General features: G+C 46.2%; 1 protein-coding gene across 7 annotated transcripts in view; it reads left to right on the top strand.

Moving 5' to 3' along the window:
• Positions 1 to 22,061, top strand: part of cux2b (cut-like homeobox 2b) — a 438,718-nt gene extending 416,657 nt beyond the window's left edge. For 6 of the 7 annotated variants that reach the window (XM_038787654.1, XM_038787739.1, XM_038787773.1 and 3 more), the window contains exons 20-21: positions 9,477 to 9,750; positions 19,593 to 20,460. In XM_038787654.1, coding sequence (XP_038643582.1) covers positions 9,477 to 9,750; positions 19,593 to 20,460 — 1,142 coding nt within the window. Of the gene's footprint in view, positions 1 to 9,476; positions 9,751 to 19,592 lie in introns of all 7 variants that reach the window. The other variant, XM_038787705.1, reaches the window with a different exon arrangement.
• The last annotated feature ends 366 nt before the right edge of the window (positions 22,062 to 22,427 follow it).

The following is a 22,427-nucleotide window of genomic DNA, read 5'->3' as shown; positions in this document are numbered from 1 at the left end:
AAGCCCCGAAAGAGGTGCTTGTTAGACGAATTGGACATTCTGAATTCTCCCTCTGTGTACCCGAACAGGCGCCAGAGTGTGGCGACTCGGGGCTTTTCACAGTCACTTCATTGCAGTGATAATGTAAGCCTACTTGTGACACAAATAAAGATTATTATTATTGAGGTTATTGATAGCAGAAAGACGAACTCCACTGACGTTTTCTCCCAAATAGGATCTCCACATTACCCTGTGTCAGATGGGGACTGCAGAGAGATTAGAATTAATCCTGCTTTAGGGAGAGGCTCCATCTGCCCTCACAGGTGGATGAAAAATATCAGATGGCGTTATTTGTAATAAGAGCAGGAGAGTTATCCCCAGTGTCCTCGGACATGTTTATCAACATCAAAGATAAAATAGAATATCTAGTCATTATCATATTGCTCTCTGGGAGCAAATGTGCGTAAATTGCCTTCCACATTTCTTGCATGACAACAGTGATGTCATTTTCAGAAGTACTCGGTTGGATGTAAAGTGCCTCGAGATGTCCAGTGGTACTTTCCATACAAGTACAAGTCTGACTGTGTCAAAGAGAGGAAAGTTTAGCCAAAATTCCAAGGCCTGATTGCTATCCAGTTTCCCCATTCTGGAGGATGTCTGGCACCATCCAGCACCCAACCAGGAGTCAATGCCCCATGGAGGGAGGGGAGAATATTTACAAAAGGAGGAAAACACTTTAATAAATTTCAGCATCAAGTTTCGAGTGAGCTCATGGTATCCTGAGCATTTTTATTTGTTTAGCTGCTGTTTGAGTCAATGGATTCCATGTTTAGTAAGTCTGTTGTTGGAGACTATCATCCAAGCTTCTCTGATCAAAGAAAATGTTTGGGGCGAAATTGGCCTTTGTGCCAGGTGATTTAAACTCGGGATGTTGGGGTTTACTTAATAGCACAAGTTGTATCTCTCTGGAATTGTGCATGGTCTCAAAGAATATGCTTGCTCTCTTACCTGATGCTCTGCATGTTTCTCCTCGTGTCGCATCTCCTTTCTTCCTTCCCTTTCTCTTTAACCTGCCTCTCTCCCAAACTCTTTTGACTTCTCTCTGGGTCCTCTATTTTTCTCTATATTTTTCATTTCTGAGACTTGTTCTGCTGTGGCAAAGAAAGGAGATCCCAACAGCTGTAGGCTGTACTGAAGATAAGGTTATAGGGAAAATTTGGCAATCCATTTGCTTTCCTACCTGGTTGCCTCTAATAGCCTGTGTTTGCTTTATATTCACTTCATTTGTTTTTTTAAATGTAATCAAAATGGAATTAAAAGATGTTGCCCATTTTTTCATTGCATCTCACAGGTGTTAGCAATGAAAAGCTTTTTCTCACGCTTAAGAAATTAGCAATTGACTTTTTAAACTATCACCCAAGGATGGGTGAGTGATATGCTTGCTTCAAAGTTCAATTGGTTTTCTTAAGAATTGAATGAATATGGAGCCTCCCCTCTGACTGTCTCCGTCCATCTCTCATTCTAATCTTTCTCCCTAATCCCTTTATCATCTATAATCCCCCATCTCTCTCCCCCTTATCTTTCCCTCTATAATCTCTCTCATCCTTGTCCCTCTCTTGTCCCTTTCTCTTGTCCCTTTTTCTCTCTTGTCCCTTTCTCTTCCTTGCCTCTCTGTTCCTTGCCACTCTCTCCCTCGTATCTCCCTCCCTCGTCTCTCTCCCTCCCTCGTCTCTCTCTCTCTCCCTCCCATCTCTCTCTCTCTCACTCTCCCTCCCTTATCCCTCTCTCTCTCTCTCCCTTGTCTCTCTCTCTCCCTCCTTCATCTCTCTCTCTCTCTCTCCCTCCCTTGTCTCTCTCTACCTCCCTTGTCTCTCTCTCTCCCTAACTTGTCTCTCTTTCTCCCTCCCTTGTCTCTCCCCCTCCTCCTCTCTCTCTCCCGCCTTAATATCTGTCTCTCCCTCGTCTCTATCCCTCCCTTGTTTCTCTCGCTCCCTCATCTCTCTTCCTCCCCGTCTCTCTCTCCCCTACCTCGTCTTCCTCTCCCGCCCTCGTCTCTTTCGCTCCCTCCCTCATGTCTCTCTATCCCTCCCTTGTCTCTCCCCCTCATCTCTCTCCCTCCCTCGTTTCTCCCCCTCCCTCGTCTCTCCCCTACCTCGTCTTCCTCTCCCTCCCTCGTCTCTCTCCTTCCCTCGTCTCTCTCCCTCCCTCGTCTCTCTCTCCCTCCCTCGTGTCTCTCTCCCTCCCTCGTGTCTCTCTCCCTCCCTCGTGTCTCTCTTCCTCCCTCGTGTCTCTCTTCCTCCCTCGTGTATTTCTCCCTCCCTCGTGTGTCTCTCTCCCTCCCTCGTGTCTCTCTCCCTCCCTCGTGTCTCTCTCCCTCCCTCGTGTCTCTCTCCCTCCCTCGTGTCTCTCTCCCTCCCTCGTGTCTCTCTCCCTCCCTCGTGTCTCTCTCCCTCCCTCGTGTCTCTCTCCCTCCCTCGTGTCTCTCTCCCTCCCTCGTGTCTCTCTCCCTCCCTCGTGTCTCTCTCCCTCCCTCGTGTCTCTCTCCCTCCCTCGTGTCTCTCTCCCTCCCTCGTGTCTCTCTTCCTCCCTCGTGTCTCTCTCCCTCCCTCGTGTCTCTCTCCCTCCCTCGTGTCTCTCTCCCTCCCTCGTGTCTCTCCCTCCCTCGTGTCTCTCTCCCTCCCTCGTGTCTCCCTCCCTCGTGTCTCTCTCCCTCCCTCGTGTCTCCCTCCCTTATGTCTCTCTCCCTCCCTTGTGTCTCCCTCCCTCGTGTCTCTCTCCCTCCCTCGTGTCTCCCTCCCTCATGTCTCTCTCCCTCACTCATGCCTCTCTTTTTCGTCTCTCTCTCCCTCGCTCTTTGGTCTCACTCTGTCTCTTTTGTCTCACTCTCTCTCTTTTGCCTCGCCCTCTCTTTCGTCGCACTTGCTCTCTCTTTTCTCTCTCTCACCCTCTCTTTCGTCGCTCTCACTTTCTCTCTTTCGTCGCACTTGCCCTGTCTCTTTTGTCTCTCTAGCCCGCTTGTTCGCCCCCTCTCTCGCCCGCTCTTGCATTCACTGCAAAATGCTCTGGAATGTCCTGAGGTCAGAAAAAATGTTTTCTTTACCAATGGGCGGAGCAAACACATTGTGGAGCCTATCTGTTAGAATTGAAAATGCAAGTAAAAATAACATCATTGTAGGACCTCAATTTACATGGACTAATGGTGATGCCACTTGTACCTGGAAGATGCCAAACTGCCAATTTCAAGGCCAGAGACCGGGGATGTTGGCACAAACAGGGCATTAAGTTCTGCAGTGCCAGCTTAATCATGCCCCTGGCCAGCTCCATTACCTGGAGGAGTGGAAATTCACCCCTCTATAAGTTATTCGATCTGACTTTCACTTTGCCTTTGCCTCATTGGTGTTAGAAGTTAAAATCTTTGGGGCTAATTTTCAACTTATTGTTAGAGTGTAAAATTAACTTCAATGGATAGGAAAATAGGGTGGCTTTTATATAACTAAAACCCAACTCACTGCACTGGTTTTCTCCTCCACTGGTAAGTTGAAAATTGGCCCCTGTGTCTTGCAGATGTATGTGATTAGCAGCGGCCTTTTCTGTCAACAAAAAATAATCTGGTGCTTTTTTTAGAAAATTGATATTATGTTACACTTCCCTCTTTCTCATCCTCTTCCTTCGTTCTCTCCTCAGCTTAATATACCTCAAAGGCAGTTTGCACGATTTACAGAAAGTGGCCAAATTGCCCAATCTCAAGGTCATGCACTCCCAATAAAGTAACAATAATGTTTGGCAGAGTATGGCGCCTTTATCCTTGGAAAATGTGTATTACGGCTACTTATCAGTTTTCAATGAAAGAGGCTCCCCCCAGAGTGCAAATGTAATTTCTAATAGATGTGGTTACATACCTCACTGAAGCAGATTGTCTAGCTCCCTCTGTCCAGAAAGCTTCCACATCACTTGTCTTTGTCTATCACAACTCATGTTAAATTAGGCTCAAATTTCATATTCAGGAAAGTGCAATAAATCAGAATTGAATAGTTAGAAAACATACCAATCAGCAAGTGACAAGCAATCTTGAACGTAGTCCTGAAAACAATGGGCAGGATTTCCTGGCCGTTCACGCGAGCAGAACCTTCCAGTCCCCGCCGACAGCGCACCCCGTCGCGGGTTTAGGTTAGGGTTCCAGACTTTAGGCGGAGCGGATGGATAGGGAAGAGCTATTCCCCATATTTAATGAAGCTATTATTTCGAATGACTGGTACAATTGTAACGGGTGTTAACCTGATTTGTCATCCATCAGCAGTGGGCAATAAAACCATTATAGGATCTAGCGAGAAACATTAATCCCAGACACCCTCCAGAGGATTTCGAGTGAAACTGTTGGTTGAGTTTTGTACACGGGGGGATTTTTAAATGATTAAACAGCAAAAACACAGCACAATGGAGTCCCACTGTCAGTCCTGGACTCTGTCGTTCCCACAAAGATTTTATTACTTCTACAGGCAAAAACGAGCAGCATGGTATAAAGCTGTACTTTCTGCCCTTACCCATTACCTGTCTCATACAGCTCTAAACAAAAGCAGCCCTGGGCCTCAGTACTTTGCTACCTCATAAGTCAATGTAAATACCCATCACTTAATGTAATTTTAGATCTTTTAAAAACGGTTTCTTTGCTGTGGTATAGGAAAACCTGGGAGCTTGAAAAATGGGAAGTAAGACCTGCACTAATCTAATTCTTTTCATGATGGTCAATGAAGTACTTTTGATGTGTAGTTGCTGTTGTAATGTGGGAAGCACAGCAGGCAATGTGCACACAGCACAATCAGCAGCATGGTAATGATCTGATCATCTGATTTTTGTGATGTGGGGTGGAATTCTCCATTTGGGAGACTAAGTGTTGACCCTGGGACTGAATTGCGTGTGGCTCGCGTTCCCATTGGAGGCGCTATTCGGGGAGCAATTCAGGACATGCTAATGGGCCAGCACTCTGCTGGCACAAATTCCTGACAGCCGGGGCTCTATTTAAGCGCTCCACTTACCAGATACTCACTGCAGCCACCAATATGGCTCGGAGAAGACCTGTCCCCCGAGGTTGGGTGTCTGGAGTGAACACACAGCTCTGTGTCAGTGAGGAACGGAGGGACACCCTCTTTCCCAGTGTGGGCCGCAGACCTAAGCATGCCCTCCTGTACACTGCCTGGGAGGTGGTGGCTGAGGCAGTCAGCGCTGCCATCCTCACCAGGAGGAGACAGATGGTGAGCCGGAGTCGCTGGTGAGCCCTCTGTCCAGAGAGAGACAGAGAACCAGGGAGGGTTCCAAAGGCTGCAATGCAGGTGCCCTCTGGTTGGGGTGAGCTCTGCTGATACCCTGCTTCCTCTGCAATAGGATAGCGCTTCTGAAGAGTGCCGACACCTAGTGGGCTCCTGTTTGAGCTTGGCTCTTGATGATACAAATGGGGTAGAAGGGTGTATAGAGGGGCAGCCTGGGTAGGCTCCCAGATGACCTGAGGCCTTCTGAGCATTCAACGGACACAGGCAGCACTCAGCAGGGTGAGCAGCCAGGAACCTGTAGCACCAAAGGGGTGCATTTAAAAGACAGACTGAAGCAATGGCGGTCTGAGCCACTCCGAGGCGTACGTACATGTTGATGATGGGTAGCACCATTACACGTGAGAACACCACCCACCAGGTACGCGGTACATACTCGTGCCACTCGGCCAACATTGTCTACCTCATACGCTGCAGGAAAGGATTTCCTGAGGCGTGGCACATTGGTGAGACCATGCAGACGCTGCGACAGCGGATGAACGGACATTGCGTGACAATCGCCAGGCAGGAATGTTCCCTTCCAGTCGTGGAACACTTCAGCAGTCAAGGGCATTCAGCCTCTGATCTTTGGGTAAGAATCTTACCAACTTTCCTGGCTTGAGACAATTCACTCCTCCTTAACCTGAGATTAACCCTCTCTCCAGTCGCTCCATCTGGACCTGTAAAGACTTAATTACCTGCAAAGACTCGCATTCAAAGTGTTGTCTTGCATCATTGATTTTTTTCTCTATATGTGGTTGTGGAACCCACCTCTTCACTCACCTGAGGAAGGAGCTGCGCTCCGAAAGCTAGTGATTCAAAACAAACCTGTTGGACTTTAACCTGGTGTTGGAAGACTTCTTCTTCTGACTTAAGAGAGTGCAATGAATTGAGTCACAGCTCACATTTTTGCTACATTGATAAGTACATGGAATTGAACTGCTCCAGCTAGCCTGTTGGCCTATGTTTGAGATAATTGACTCCGATGGCTATGGCAAATGTTTTCTTTCTGATATCAGCAACTTCTTCTGATAAGTGTGGACAATGTCAGTAGTTGGACTATTTATTTATTTCTCAACATTTATCCAGGGGAAAGAAAAATACCTGTAAATTCCAGACAGGCTTCAAAAACACTTCCCTCTGTCTGTAGGAGGTAGGCAGCTTCTTGCCAACTTATTGATTGGATACTACTCCACCTCTAAACAACTATCCCTTGCACCATTATGACATTTGATTCACCAGGAGCAATGCTTTTCCAGCATGTGTGTGCATAAAAATGTTTGAACTGGTAACACTTTTACAGAATAGTCACAGCACAGAAATAGGCCATTCAGCCCCTCGTGTCTGTGTCAGCTCTCTTAAGGGCTACTCAGCTAGTCCCACTCCCCTTCCTTTTCCTCATGGCCCTGATTTTCTTTTTCTCTTCAGATAATTATTCAATTCTCTTTTGAAAGCGACAGTTGAATCTACCTCTAAAACATGCTCAAGCTGTACATTCCAGATCCAAACCACTCGCTGTGTATTAAAGCACCCCCCCCCCCCCCCCAATTCATTGAAAACAAGATACTGCTGTAATGGTAGCACCTATTCTTCCTCACTCGAGATTAAGGTGTTCTTTCTCTCAGCCTATTGGTGAAGTGAAAGGGCCTTCTCTTTCTTTTCCTGCTGACCAGCAATCTCCACCAAAAACCTCAGTACTGACCAACCTTAAACTTTCCTTGTGGTCTTAACTCTCATTTTGCGGCCCACTCTGTTCCTCACGCCATGATTCAGGGCTGTTATTCTTCACTGTCAGGTTATGGTCTCCGATTCTGTCCTCTGGTGTTTCCCTACCTCCTCAGCCCTCCCAGCTACTTACTGATCATTTTGTGCCCTAACCGCAAGAGAACTGGGAAGTAGGATTTGAGAAGAGGCGACGGACAAACCCCCCCTGAAGAGCCCTGTAACTCATACTTTATCTTCTTTAATCGCAGGAAGTCAGACAGATCACCCAACCAAGCCGCTATCTCCGGTTGCAATGCCGACTACCGCTCCAGCAAAATTCGCCGGCGTGCAATCAGAGAGGCGAAGGCCAAGATATCGGCCTTCCTTCTCTCCATGAGCTCCAGCTTCTCTGAAACCCCAAATATCGGACCAAAGGGTCCGGGTCCACCTCCTCCTCCACTACCCTGGCTAAGACCGCAAACGCTCCCGCCCAGAATCTTCCCAATTTTCCCAACCCCAAAACATGAGCACGTGATTCGCTGGTCCTTGCCCACACCTCGCACACTCACCTGCTACTCCCCTGAAAGAACCCACTCATTCTCGCCCGAGTCATATGTACCCTGTGCACCACCTAAAACAATATCAGGCTCATCCTTGCACAAGAGGAGGTCCCGTTTACCCAGTGCCTCATTCCATACTCCCCAATTGATCACCCCTCCCAACTCCACTTCCCATTTCTCCTTGATCTTCACCACCTGCTCGCCTCCCTGCTCCCCCAGCCACTTGTATATATGCCCAATTCTTTACACGCCTTCCACATCCGGAAGCAGCAGTCGCTCCAGGGTGTATTCCGGCAGCCTAGGGAACCCCCTCCAGACCTCTCGCGCAAAGTCCCTAACTGCAGATTCCTGAACTTACTCCCCCTCAGCAGCTCTACCCTCTCCCTTAGCTCCTCCAGAGCGGCGAACCCTTCCACCAAATACAGATCCCTCACCTTGACCAGCCCCACTTCCCTTCAGCACCTATATACACTATCCATCCCCCCGGCTCAAACCCATGATTCTCGCACAGCAGCGTTAACACCAACATCCCTTCCACCCTAAAATGCCTCCTCAACTGATTCTATATCTTCACTGTGGACTGCATCACTGGGCTCCTTGAATACCTACTCGGAGCCATTGGCAACTCTACTGTCACCATAGCCCTCAAACTAAACCCCTTACATGATTCCTCCTCCATGCTAACCCACTCTACCCCTTCTCCTTCCCATCACCGCCGCACCTTGTCCAAATATTGACCGTGTTATCAAGCAGTACTTACTTCCGATAACCTGTTTGGTGATGCTCTATTTGGATTCCACTATCACCACTCAGGTTCCGACCTCATTACAGCCTCGAACGAACCATGGACAAAAGAGTTGAATTCCAGAGGTTAGCTGAGAGCGATTACCTTTGGCATCAACACAACATTTGGCTGAGCCCTTGCAAAATTGAAGACAATGGGAAGATACTCTCCTCTTGCCCAGATGAGTGCAGCCCGAACAACAATTAAGAAACTCAACATCATCCAGAACAAAACATCTTGCTTGATTGTCACCTCATCCATCACATTAAACATCCACTGCCTATACCATTGACTCACAGTGGCAGCAATGTAAACCATATACAAGATGCACTGCAGTAACCATCCAAGGCTCCTTTGACAGCACCTTCCAGACCCATGACCGCTACCATCCAGAAGGACCAGGGCAAACGGTTCATGGGAACCACCACCTGCAAGTTCCCTTCCAAGTCACTCACCATCCTGACTTGGATATACATGGCCGTTCCTTCACAGGGTCAAAATCATGGAAAACCCTCCTAACAGCACTGAGGGTGTACCTGCGCCACATAGACAGCAGCGTTTCAAGATGGTGACTCACCATTACCTTCTCAAAGGTAATTAAGGATGAGCAATAAATACTGACCCAGCCAACAACACTCTCATCCCATAAACAAATGGAAATAAGCACATCATTCCATCGTACTACCGTTTGCACCTAACCAAGCATCTGATCCCACTCCTCTCACCTTTTCCAACTGAACCCCACAAATCCAGGAATAATGTTCAATGAAAACAGGATTTTAGATATTCCATTCATACAAATCGGTGGCCCTCCTAGTCCATCGAATGGCCAAACACCACCTTATTGTAAAGCGGGCTGGCCTAGAATGATGACTGTACCCAAGAGACTAAGCCTGAGGAACCTCTGATTATTGAGCGAGCTGTGGTCATTTACTGGGGGCTCACTGGCAGATTGGCAGTGAACCACTATTGAATTTTAGGTTGCAGCATCACAATTAATGATGTGGAATTTGGTGGAGATCAAGTGGAAGCAGATCGGGGAGGGGGCAATCAAGACAGCTGATGATCAGGAGGGAGGAGGAAATGAACGCTATGGTGGGGGGAACAATAATTGCACTAATTCTCATTTTTTTGTTTGCTTTCCCTCAGCATATTTGAAGCGCAGATATGGATTAATAAATGGTGGATCTGATAGCGATTCTCCCAGCACCCAGTCAGAATCAGCCAGTCCTGGCATTCAGCACCAAGTATTCCACCATTACCAGGTTAAAAAACCCAGGGTGGTGCTTGATCCTGAGGAGAAAGAGGCCCTAAAGAAGGCCTATCAGTTAGAACCATACCCTTCCCAGCAAACCATCGAGGCCCTGGCCTCTCAACTCAACCGTAAGACAAACACAGTCATCAATTGGTTCCATAACTACAGGTTAGTACAGCAGCATTAATGCGTTTTTAAACAAATTTACATGATCCCTTTTTATACCTTTGAAAAGCTTCCTCTGATTTCTATTTTGTTTATCAGCTAAAATGTTTAATCTGACTTGGAAATCCTGGTGCTATTTTTTAAATTGTGCCGTTGTGTGTACGTGCAATAAATATCACTTGTGGCTCTTGGGTATGTTCTCGCACTGTGTAGTTCAGCTGCTTGTAATAATAATCTCCGTGAACTTTTGAATTATGGATCCAGTATTCCCGAAATGGGGATGAGGAGCTCTGCGGTGAACTGTGGATCTCCTCGGGTGGGATGGTGAGCATGCAATCCTGTACAATGGAAGAGCAAACATTAAATCTGCTTGAACGGACTGCCTCACACAAGGAGGGGTGCTATTACTCCTGAAGATAAACAGCCTTTTTTAAGGCTGAGAAACCAAGGTAAAAGCCCAAGTACCAATTGAGAAAAGGAAAGGTAAGTTGGGATGGGTATGGAAACATTATTGGCCTGGATTTTGCAGTCAGCAGACATGGAACAGAATTTACTGTTCACCTCATTGACGGCTGCCCACTCGGAAAGTTTTCACCAGCTTCAGGGGACTGTGCTGGGACCACAACTTTTCACAATATACATTAATCGGTAAGAAGGAACTCAAGGCACTGTTGCTAAGTTTGCAGATGATACAAATATCTGTAGAGGGATTTGGACAGGCTAGGAGAGTGGACAATGAAAGGGCAGATGAAATACAATGTGGAAAAGTGTGAGGTTATGCACTTCAGAAGGAGAAATTTAGGCATAAGCTATTTTCTAAATGGGGAAATGCTTAGGAAATCAGAAGCACAAAGGTATTTGGGAGTCCTTGTTTACGATTCTCTTCAGGTTAAGTTCAGTCGGCAGTTAGGAAGGCAAATGCAATGTTAGCATTCATGTCAAGAGGGCTAGAATACAAGAGCTGGGATTTCTGAAGCTGTATAAAGCTCTGGTCAGACCCCATTTGGAGTATTGTGAGCAGGTTTGGGCCCCATATCTAAGGAAGGGTGTGCTGGCCTTGGGAAGGGTCCAGAGGAGGTTCACAAGAATGATCCCTGGAATGAAGAGCTTGTCATATGGGGAACGGTTGAGGACTCTGGGTTTGTACTCGTTAGAGTTTCAAAGGATGAGGTGGGATCTTATTGAAACTTACAGGATACTGCGAGGCCTGGATAAAGTGGATGTGGAGAGGATGTTTCCACTTGTAGGAAAAACTAGAAGCAGAGGACACAATCCCCTACTAAAGGGACGATCCTTTAAAACAGAGATGAGGAGGAATTTCTTCAGCCAGAGGGTGGTTAATTTGTGGAACTCTTTGCCGCAGAAGGTTGTGGAGGCTAAATCACTGAATGTCTTTAAGACAAAGATAGGGGGAGCTGGTAGAAGGGCTGGGGGCTCTGATTGGGATGGAAGAGATAGCGGAGGGTCTGAAGGCCATGCAGTCGGGTAAAGCCCCGGGGCCGGACGGGTACCTAGTGGAGTTCTATAAAATGTTCTCTGGGATATTGGGGCCATTGTTGATGAGGACATTCAATGAGGCAAGGGAGATCAGGGTGTTGCCCCTGACGATGTCACAGGCCACGATTTCGCTGATCCTGAAGCGGGACAAGAACCTGGAGTTTTGTGGGTCCTACAGGCCGATATCCCTATTGAATGTGGACGCCAAATTGCTGGCCAAAAGTTTGTCCTCTAGGATTGAGGATTGTGTTCCGGACGTTATTGGGGAGGACCAGACGGGGTTTGCTAAGGGAAGGCAGTTGGTGGCCAATATAAGAAGGCTATTAAACGTGATCATGATGCCCCCAGAAGGTAGGGATGTTGAGGTAGTGGTCGTAATGGACGCAGAGGAGGCCTTTGATCGAGTAGAATGGGAATATCTGTGGGAGGTATTGGGATGGTTCGGATGTGGGCGGGGCTTTATTGACTGGGTCAGGTTGCTGTATCAGGCTCCTGTGAATCACAGAATTTACAGTGCAGAAGGAGGCCATTCGGCCCATTAAGGCTGCACTGGCTCTTGGAAAGAGCACCCTACCCAAGCCCACACCTCCACTCTATCCCCATAACCCAGTAACCCCACCCAACACTAAGGGCAATTTTGGACACTAAGGACAATTTATCATGGCCAATCCACCTAACCTGCACATCTTTGGACTCTGGGAGGAAACCGGAGCACCCGGAGGAAACCCACGCACACACGAGGAGAACGTGCAGACTCCGCACAGACAGTGACCCAAGCCAGGAATCGAACCTGGGACCCTGGAGCAGTGAAGCAATTGTTCTAACCACAATGCTACCGTCCTGCCCCTGTGGCGAGCGTACAGACGAATAGGACAACATCAGACTATTTTAGGGTGCATCGGGGGACGAGACAGGGATGCCCCCTCTCCCCACTGTTGTTCGCGTTAGCCATAGAGCCGCTGGCATTTGCACTGAGAGCCTCAAGGGGCTGGTCCGGGAGGGGTGGGGGTGGAGCACAGAGTCTCGCTTTATGCAAATGCCCTGCTCCTGTATGTATCGGACCCAGCAGAGGGGATGGAAGAAATCATGAGGACTCTGGGGGAATTTGGTCAGTTTTCAGGGTACAAACTAAATATGGGGAAAAGTGAGACTTTTGCGGTCCAGGCGAGGGAACAGGAGAAGCAACTGGGAGAGCTGCCGTTTAGAGTGGTAGGGGGAAGCTTTCAGTATCTAGGCATCCAAGTGGCGCAGGAATGGGAACAGCTGCACAAACTAAATCTGGCCCAACTCGTGGACCAAATTTTTACATAGAATTTACAAATGAAGGATAATTTTCGGAGGAGGGACGCACTCCCGTTGTCACTAGCTGGGAAGGTGCTGACGGTGAAGATGACGGTTCTTCCGAGATTCCTGTTTGTGTTACAGTGTCTCTCCATCTTTATTCCGCTGTCATTTTTTAAACGGGTCAACAAAGTGATCACTGGCTTTGTATGGGCGGGCAAGACCCCACGATGCTTGAGCGGAGCCGGGGAGAGAGCGGGCTGGCGCTGCCAAACTTCAGTACCTACTATTGGGCAGCAAATATAGCCATGTCAGGAAGTGGGTGGTGGGGGGAAGGATCGGCATGGGGGCGTATGGAGGCAGCTTCATGTAAGGGCACCAGCTTAGGGGCGTTGATAAAGGTGCCTTTACCGTTCCCGCCGACACGGTACTCCACCAGCCCCGTGGTGGTGGCGGCCCAGAGAGGCTGGGGGCAATGGAGGAGGCATCTGGGAGCAGAGGGAGCATCGGTTAGGTCTCCAATCTTTAATAATCACCGGTTTGCCCCGGGAAGGATGGACGGGGGTTTTCGGAGATGGCAGAGAGCAGGGATTGAGAGGATGGGGGATATGTTTATAGAGGGGAGCTTTCCTGGCTTGAGGGAGCTGGAGGAGAAATTTGGATTGGCGAGGGGAAACGTGGGCAGCACGGTAGCATTGTGGATAGCACAATTGCTTCACAGCTCCAGGGTCCCAGATTCGATTCCGGCTTGGGTCACTGTCTGTGCGGAGTCTGCACATCCTCCCCGTGTGTGCGTGGGTTTCCTCCGGGTGCTCCGGTTTCCTCCCACAATCCAAAGATGTGCAGGTTAGGTGGATTGGCCATGATAAATTGCCCTTAGTATCCAAAATTGCCCTTAGTGTTGGGTGGGGTTACTGGGTTATGGGGAGAGGGTGGAGGTGTTGACCTTGGGTAGGGTGCTCTTTCCAAGAGCCGGCGCAGACTCGATGAGCCAAATGGCCTCCTACTGCACTGTTAATTTTATGAAATTCAGGTACCTGCAGGTGCAGGACTTCCTACGTGGGTAGGTTTCAACCTTCCCGCTCCTACCACCAAGGGGAATTCAGGACACGGTAGTTTCCAGAGGGTGGGTGGGAGAAGGGAGGGTTTCTGACATTTACAAGGAACTTATGGGGTCATAGGAGACGCAGACCGAGGAGCTGAAGCACAAGGGGCTAGTTTAGCACAGGGCTAAATCGCTGGCTTTTAAAGCAGACCAAGGCAGGCCAGGAGCAGGGTTCAATTCCCGTACCAGCCTCCCCGAACAGGCACCGGAATGTGGCAACTCGGGGCTTTCCATAGTAACTTCATTTGAAGCCTACTTGTGACAATAAGCGATTTTCATTTCATTTCATTTCAAGTGGGAGGAGGAGTTGGGAGGAGAGATGGAGGATGGTCTACGGGCGGACTGATTGAGTAGAGTCAACGCGTCGGCAACATGTGCCAGGCTCAACCTGATACAATTCAAGGTCGTTCACCGGGCTCACATGACAATGGGATGAGCAGGTTCTTTGGGGTAGAAGAAAGGTGTGCGAAGTGTGCGGGAGGACCAGCGAACCATGTCCACATGTTCTGGACATATCCAAAGCTTAGGGGATTCTGGCAGGGGTTTGCAGATGTCATGTCCACGGTGTTAAAAACAAGGGTGGCCCTGAGTCCAGAGATGGGGATTTTCGGGGTGTCGGAAGACCCGGGAATCCAGGAGGAGAAAGAGGCAGATGTTCTGGCCTTTGCTTCCCTGGTAGCCCGGAGACAGATACTATTAGCTTGGAGGGACACAAAGCCCCCGAAGTCAGAGACCTGGCTAACTCACATGGCTAGCTTTCTCTGTTTGGAGAAAATCAAGTTCGCCTCGATGGGTCACTGTTAGGATTCGCCCGGAGGTGGCAACCGTTCATCGACTTCTTTGCGGAAAATTAATCGTCCAGCACCAGGGGGGGGGGTTTCAGTTTAGCTTTGAGTAAGGGGTTAATAAAGGTGGGACCTGTAAGGGAGGAAGACGGCTTTTGCACTATGTTTATAGATTCATGTACAATGTTTATTTTGTTGTTGTTGTAAAACCAAAAAATACCTCAATAAAATGTTTATTTTTTTTTAAAAGACAGAGATATATAAGTTCTTCATTAATACAGGGATCAGGGATGGGGTGAAGGCAGGAGAATGGGGATGAGAAAAATATCAGCCATGATTGAATAGCAGAGCAGACTCGAAAAGGGGAAAGTGTCGGAAATTTACAAGGAGCTGATGGATTGGGAGGGAGCCCCGATAAGGGTAGTGAAGCATAAGTGGGAGGAAGAGTTGAGTAGGGAGTTGAAGGCTGGGCTATGGGAGGTACCCTGAGGAAGGTAAATGCACCCTCGCTGTGGTCCACAGGGCACTTATGACTGTGGCCGGGATGCGCAGGTTTTTTTGAAGGGATGGAAGACAGGTGTGGGCGATGTGCAGGAGGGCCCGCGAATCACACCCACATGTTTTGGGCATCTCCGAAGCTTGGAGGATTCTGGCAGGGGTTTGCTGATGTTATGTCAGAGGTCCTGAAGCTGAAGGTGGTCCCGAGTCCAGAAGTGGTGATCTTCGGAGTGTCGGAAGACCCGGGAGTCCAGGGGGCGAGAGAGGCCGATGTCTTGGCCTTTGCCTCCCTGGTAGCCCAGAGACGGATATTGTTGGGCTGGAGGGACTCGGGGTGGGCCCCCAAAACGGGGGGTGTGGGCGAATGACTTGATAGAGTTTCTCAGGATAGAAGAAATAAAGTTCGCCTTGAGGGGTTGTGTGGAGGGGTGTGCCCGGAGTTGGCAGCCGTTGATCGTCTTCTTCGAGAAAAGTTAAGATGTCAGCAGGGGTGTTGGTGGGGGGGGTTAAAATGGGGAGGCAGGGGAGTTGCCAAGTGGGGAGTGGGATGGTGGGGCATTATGTTGAGTTTGTTAATTGCAGCCCCGTTGGTTTTTGTTTTGTGATTATGTTTGTTGTGTGAAGAGATAAACGCCTCAATAAAATATTTTTCAAAAAGAAGAAAAGATCAATGATGTCATCAGGGGTGCAGTAAAAGGGTTGTATTCGAGGTGGCAACCTTTCAATTACCATTTCAGGGAGCAGGTCACCGTCAGCTGTTGGGGAGCGGTGTGGTTCGGGATTTGCTATGAGTTTTGTCTTGGTTATTTTTCTTTGTGGGTGTGAGGGGTTCTGGGGGTGGTTGTAATTGTACTATGGACGTGTAATATGGTTTTTATGGTATTATATTGAAAATCTTTTTATGATAAAAATGTTCGTATAAATATATTTGCCCTTTTGTTTTTGCCGGGGGTGTGGGTGACAGAGTTTCTAATCTATGGATGATTAATGGGCATGTGCCTTTAAGGCAAGTAGCCTGTATCTTTAATTCAAGCAGAATTCAGCAGCAGGAGAGATCATGGTGCTAGTTTACGATGGTTCAAACTGGAGTTGCAGACTGACCGACATCAGTGAGAAAGATTGGCTGGGATTCGGTTAGATTGATTTGGCTAGTGGCCGATGGGTTAGCCAAAAAGGCTCTGCTCTACCTGGTAACAGGTGGTGATTGGGTCCTATCCCACTGAAATGGTTCTCAGAGACCTGAAGGTTTCAGTTTCTATTCTGGCAGCATGGAGGTAAAATAAAATCCAGCTAATCCTCTCCAAACGGATCCAGAAGGCTGCGTAAGAGCTGTGTCTTTCGAGTAGTCTGGGGGTGCTGTGTTCCTGAAGCTACACAGGTCTGAAGACAAACCATTAACTGAAAGCAACGTTTGATGAAATAAAAACCCTGCTTTTTCAGGAAAGTTATAAGTACTGTGCATCTGAACTCTGGAGATGACCAGTACAGGCTGCAGCAAAGACTTTAATCTGCAAGCTCACTGTGAAGAAAATATGCTAAAAATCATCACCTGAAACAAAGCCTCTTTTCCCTTTTGGTTATTTTTTTTACACCTTTCCACCCCTGTGTTTGTCGGTCCTGTGTGTATGTGTGCGTTGAGAGAGTGGGGACAAGTTGAAGGGGGAGTTAGGTATTAGTTCATCGTTAACCAACTGTATCTGCTGAATATTTCATTCCAGTTCTTGTTATAAATAGACAGTAATTAGGGGTGGCGCAGTGGTTAGCACTGCTGCCTCATGGGACTGAGGGCCCGGATTCGATCCTGGACCTGGGTCACTGTCCGTGTGGAGTTTGCACATTCTCCCCGTGTCTGCGTGGGTCTCACCCCCACAACCCAAAGATGTGCAGTGTAGGTGGATCGGCCATGCTAAACTGCCCCTTAATTGGAAAAATAAGTGAATGGGGTACTCTAAATTTATAATTAATAAATAAATAGACATTAATTGTGTTTACATTTACAAACCTGATGACTGTAATTATTGGGTTGCCAAGGGCGAAAGACTTTGGGTATTTTTATAAGAATTATTAGTTAATGGACTTGTGTTGCGACTCTGGGACGAGTGGGGCTGGAATTGATCGCACACTTGCTCAGGGTATCATAACACATCTGACTGTGCATCTATAGATGCCAGAGATTGCTGTGTGATATAATAGTGAGCGCTGTTAGCCTCATTGTTATTGGGTTTTTTAATACATTTAGAGTGCCCAATTATTTTTGTCCAATTAAGGGGCAATTTAGTGTGGCCAATTCACCTATTCTTTGGGCATATCTTTGGGTTTTGGGGGTGAAACCCATGCAGACACTCATTGTTATTGTTAACCCAAAGTCCAGCCACTATGTACTCCACACTCTGTAGATTTGCTGGAATGAAATCCATCGCATTTGAAGAGAACTTTTAGTTGGAGTGAATTTCCGTTCTTGCAGTCCTGATGGGGAGTCTAACCATCCTGCTCCATGCATTCGGATAATATAGGCACACAACATCCATGGAAAATAATGGACAGAAAATCACGAGCACTGCTTTCCTGGTTTCCCAAAATGTACAAAGAAAACCTTGCTAGTGCCTCAAGCCTCTGGAAGATTGACCTCTGTTTGCTAATACATCTCCTGACATGCTCCATTCTGGAGGCGCAAATGCTCTTCTCTGATGCAAGATAAGTAACTTGTAATCTTGCACAACTGGCAGAAATTCTAGTGTTGCCTTTGGAGCTTATGCCATATTCTGATCTGAGGTGTGATGAGAATTTAAATGTGCTTCAATTTGAAGCTTTTGCAGAATGAATTTAATGTTAACAAGTCTGTGAAATTCTCTGATTGTATTTGAAGACCAGTGTCTGAATGATCATTCATTTTTAGAAAGTGAATTGTGTATTGTCTGGTAAAATGTTAATAGTTTATGTTCGATGAGAATCTTCAAATGAGTGTGCAATTGGGTCTTAGACATCTTTGACCAAAACACTCGTCAATTTCTGATGGGCATCGCAGAGCAGTGCTAAAATATATTTGATAATCAAATTCGATTACATTATACATGTTTTGTCAATCAAATTCCACCTGTTAACCTTCCAACAGATATGTGGGGCTTGATTTTCAAAGGGTTCTGGGTTGAGACCTGGTGCAGGCAGGATTTCAAAATCACATTCCCAGAGGTCACCTCAGGACCTTGATGCCTCCCAGACACTTTACAATTTTCAATGGGCTGGCAGTGGACGGAGATGCTGGGAAATGGGGTAGTATGCCACCAGATAGTGGCCCCTTAAAGGTCATTAAAGGTCCTGCAAGGAAAGGTCTGGTGCTGCAATTTTCAGTGTTTTTCCAGATGAGTCCAGAACAGTCTTGTGCACTCTAATGCACTGCTGTCGGATTTGATGTCGGCACAAGTAAGTTTCTTTATAGTTGATATATATTCAAACATGTGGGGCTAGTAAGCGCTCTTTGTCTTGTCTTCCATGCCACTTTCCAGCATGTTTGACCTCCTGGCCATTTAGTGAGCTGCCTGTTTTCATCACATAGACAACTGCAGCCCCCAATCTGACTGGTACCAGCCCTTGCCGCTTGTGCCAGGCAGGCAGTTCCTGCCTCTCTGGAGGTGTTCGGTGCCATTAATTGGGCGGCGAGCTTACCTCCTGACCATACTGGACTTATAGGTCTAATGATGACCATGAAACATTTGTCGTAGTCTGGTTCACTAATGTCCTTTAGGCAAGGAAATCTGCCATCTTTACCTGGTCTGGTCTAAATGTGACTCCAGACCCACAGTAATGTGGGTGACTCTTAACTGCCCTCTTAAATGGCCTAACAAGCCACTAAGTTGGAAGGCAATTAGGGAATGGAAATAAATGCTGGCCTGGCCAGTGACACCCACAGCCCATGAATGGAAAGAAGGATGTGACACCAGCTATTGCGCACAATGGAGGGCAATCCACATTAATGAAAGAACTTTGATCTCCCATTTGCAAAATTTCAAGCTCAAAACAGATAGGAGGTCCTTAGCACCCTTCCTGCATAATACGTTTTGTTAGTCCTTCTTTGTTCCTGGCAGTTTCTGGAGGCAGGATGTCTGGTGGCCTATTGTCCTTATGTTTTGCAGAGATCAGACAATGGCGGGTGTGAAGTCCATCAGGGAACAGCCTAGACATGGCCCCTGGTAATCCGCTTTCTGAGGCCGCTAGAAACCTGGCCACTTTGCAGGTCAGATGACTTCTGCAGCCGTTTTAAAACCGTATCTTTGCATTTCTAGCTGTTTCTTTTCCTTTATTCAAAACAATTCAAGGCACTACACCAGCCGATGAAGCTAGCAATTCATATTCCACATTGTCACAACACATCATGGTGACAGTAATTCACTGTCTAATAACAACTGAGGAAACAGGTACACAATGTAATTGTAGTGAAGAATAAAATGGATCCAACAAAAATTGCTAAAATATTTTCCCTAATGATATTGAGGTCTTTCTAATATAAAAGTCATTTGATTCTAAAATGGTCGAGACATCTAGTACTTTTAGTACTAGAAAACTACAAACTTGTCACAAACTGATTTTTTTCCCCTCAGTTTTAATCTTCAGATTGCCTCACTAGTTACTTAATGAGCCTGTAACTAGTGCTGCCCAACTCACTGATATTTTCACTTCTGCAGATCACGGGTTCGAAGGGAAACGCTTGTCGAAGATCTCCAGGAGAATGACACGGACCAGGAGCCAAACAGTTATCGAGGGTACACGACCCACAATCGTTCTCTTAGTGTTGGTCGATCGCAGAGTTCTGACTCTGAGTCAGAAGATAAGAAAGCCATTTTTACTGAAGAGAAGGGCAAACGGCCCACGCCTCTGGTGGCACGTGGAGAGGCGAGCAGAGAGATTAAACAGGAAGTCGGTGATCATTGCGAAGAAGAGGATTATGACCATTGTGATAGCTGTTGGCGTCAAAATGACATAGAAAGTTCTGCTTCATCTGTACACTTGCCTGGCACTGTAAAACGGGAGGGAGTAGGGTCAGGCTGCAACCATGAGACACATCCATTAAAGACTACCACAGTGTTGCACATCCAGAATCCCCAGTGCTTGATCATTGGTTCATCTAATTATGACAAATTTCACGCGAACTCCTCGGACCTCACGCCGCCGGACATCTCGCCAAAGCCTAATGAGGAGGATTCTGTGCCCAAGGAGACAGAAACCAATGGCCTAACCCCTAACAGTTTCAAAGAAATCTCAGAACCTGCATGTGGTAATCTGGAGATGACTCTGAATTCTTCTGCAGCCTCTTCTCCAGGCTTAATGTCAGTTTCACCAGTCCCGTCCTCTTCTGCTCCTATCTCTCCATCAGTGCCCGCCATTTCTAAGGGGCAGTGCTTGATTCCTGGCACTGATGTTGCTTTACAGTCAAACACAAAACTAAACAAAAGCGTCCAAAGACGGAACGCAAAGATGGCGAATCTGAACAACATCATTCACCGGCTTGAAAGGGCAGCCAATCGGGAAGAACCTACAGACTGGGAATTCTAATAAGTTTTGTTATGAGCTATGACTTTTATTAATTATGAAACAATAGGATGCAACTCTGAACTCTTCAAGAGTAGGAAGAATTTTAAATGTTTAATTTAAATTGAGACTCCGCAAAGCCAAAACTGCAGTATTTTTTGCAGATGACTTTGAATTTTATGAATTTACTCTTCAATTAATCTTCCAGAATCACATTTAGCATCTGAAGAAAAAAATATTGACCACTATTTTAAACAAAAAAATTCAAAACAACTTTTAGAAAAAATATTTATTTGTACAAGTCTTATATTAAGGACTGGTTGAAAACTCTTTGCTGTAGCAATTTTCCTACTTGCCATTAGCTACAGAATGAAAATAACAAAGACTGATTTTGTGCCACTAACGCACACTTGAAGTCCTGTAGTTTGCCACAGGAAGAGATTAAAGACTATAGTCTAAAGCCATTAAACAGCACTATGATCCAGAAGGCTGACCAAATTTGCTAGCTTATGGATAGAAATTGTTTTCTTAATTTTGTCTTCAAGACAACTAATTCATATTACTAGAAGTGGACTCTGATATAGTCAAGAAGACTCTAAAAATAGGAACCTCAACACCATGAACTATGTACTTAGTTATTGGTCATGTGTTTTCAAACATTTGTAACACAGGGTGTTATGTGCAATTGTATATGTTGTAGAAACTTCTGCAATAGCCTTTTCTTGAACAAGATGTAGCATGGTACGTGATTAACTCTTCAACCCCATTAGTCATTCACCCGTGGTGTTCTGAAGAATACCAAAAGCCTAATGAACAGAACCTTGCCTAACAAAAACAACAATTTTGGAGTTACATTTTGTTTTTTCTAACCAGCTACGGAACTACGAATCAAATCAGAAAAAGTAAAAAGAGGCAGCTGATAAAATCTCTGGTTTTGACAAAGAAATTCTACTTCCTGAATTGCCATATCTGGTGTTCAGCATCAGCCTGTTGTTCTGTGCGTGTGCATCTTCCATTCCTACAGCATAGCTGACCTCTTCAATCAGTCTCGATTTTTGTCCACATTTTGAAGATTTTTTTTTTTCCGCCTTTTCAGATGTAGTTGATGTGATGGCATTGGTGTAATCTTATCTCATTACAGAAGGTTGATGTGGCTTTTGGCTCTTCAGGATTTCCTGTAGCACTTGATTTTGTCTTGTACCAAAATTTAAATCCTGTTTTGCTCAAGGCTACGTACGGTAATGCACTTGATCATATTCAGCTGACCCTTTTTATCCTTGTGTTCATCTTACCTTTTGTATTTGTAAAAGGAAAACATGAAGGCTGATCTTTGTCTAGGCTTTGTAGTCTTTCTCTGCACTTGGCCACTAAATACAGTATATTTCTGTTTGCATTGTGTAAGAGTTATGACCTGCAGCTTTGATTTATTCTCTGATGCCGCGTCCCAAATATGGTGTTTTATGTTTATGTATTTTGGATTAGCTGTCAAAAATATCACAGGTCTGCAATCGTCTAAATGGCAAGACAACTAAAGAGGCATTCAAAAGAAGACAAACGGTATTGCAGTGACACTATTGCTTTCATGACATTGTTCACACTTGTTTGAATTTAAGCTGTTTTCACCAGAGTGTTTTATCGTTTTTTTTTCTTTAAAAGGCAGCTGATATATTTTTTCTCCTGAAGAGAATAAACAAAAGGAATAAGAAAAAAACAAGTCAGAGCAATTAAAATGAGACACACAGTGAAAAATGCAATCAAATAATTGGCTTCATCATTTATATTTAGTACCCTTTTCACGCTGCAATACTAGTTTATTTGATCTGATTCTAAAGTATACAGTTTGTTTGATGCATAATGCATGCAGGTATACGCTGCAGATCCATCTCAAAATCACAACTGTATTAAACCAATTGTCATAAAAATTCTGTGCAACTGTTGCTGAATTAAAGATGTGCAGTTTTTAATGTGACAGTTGAGTCAATACAGGCAAC

Source organism: Scyliorhinus canicula, chromosome 1, assembly GCF_902713615.1.
Source record: "Scyliorhinus canicula chromosome 1, sScyCan1.1, whole genome shotgun sequence".
Classification (NCBI taxonomy): Eukaryota; Metazoa; Chordata; class Chondrichthyes; order Carcharhiniformes; family Scyliorhinidae; genus Scyliorhinus; species Scyliorhinus canicula.
This window is presented reverse-complemented; position numbering and strand designations above follow the sequence as displayed.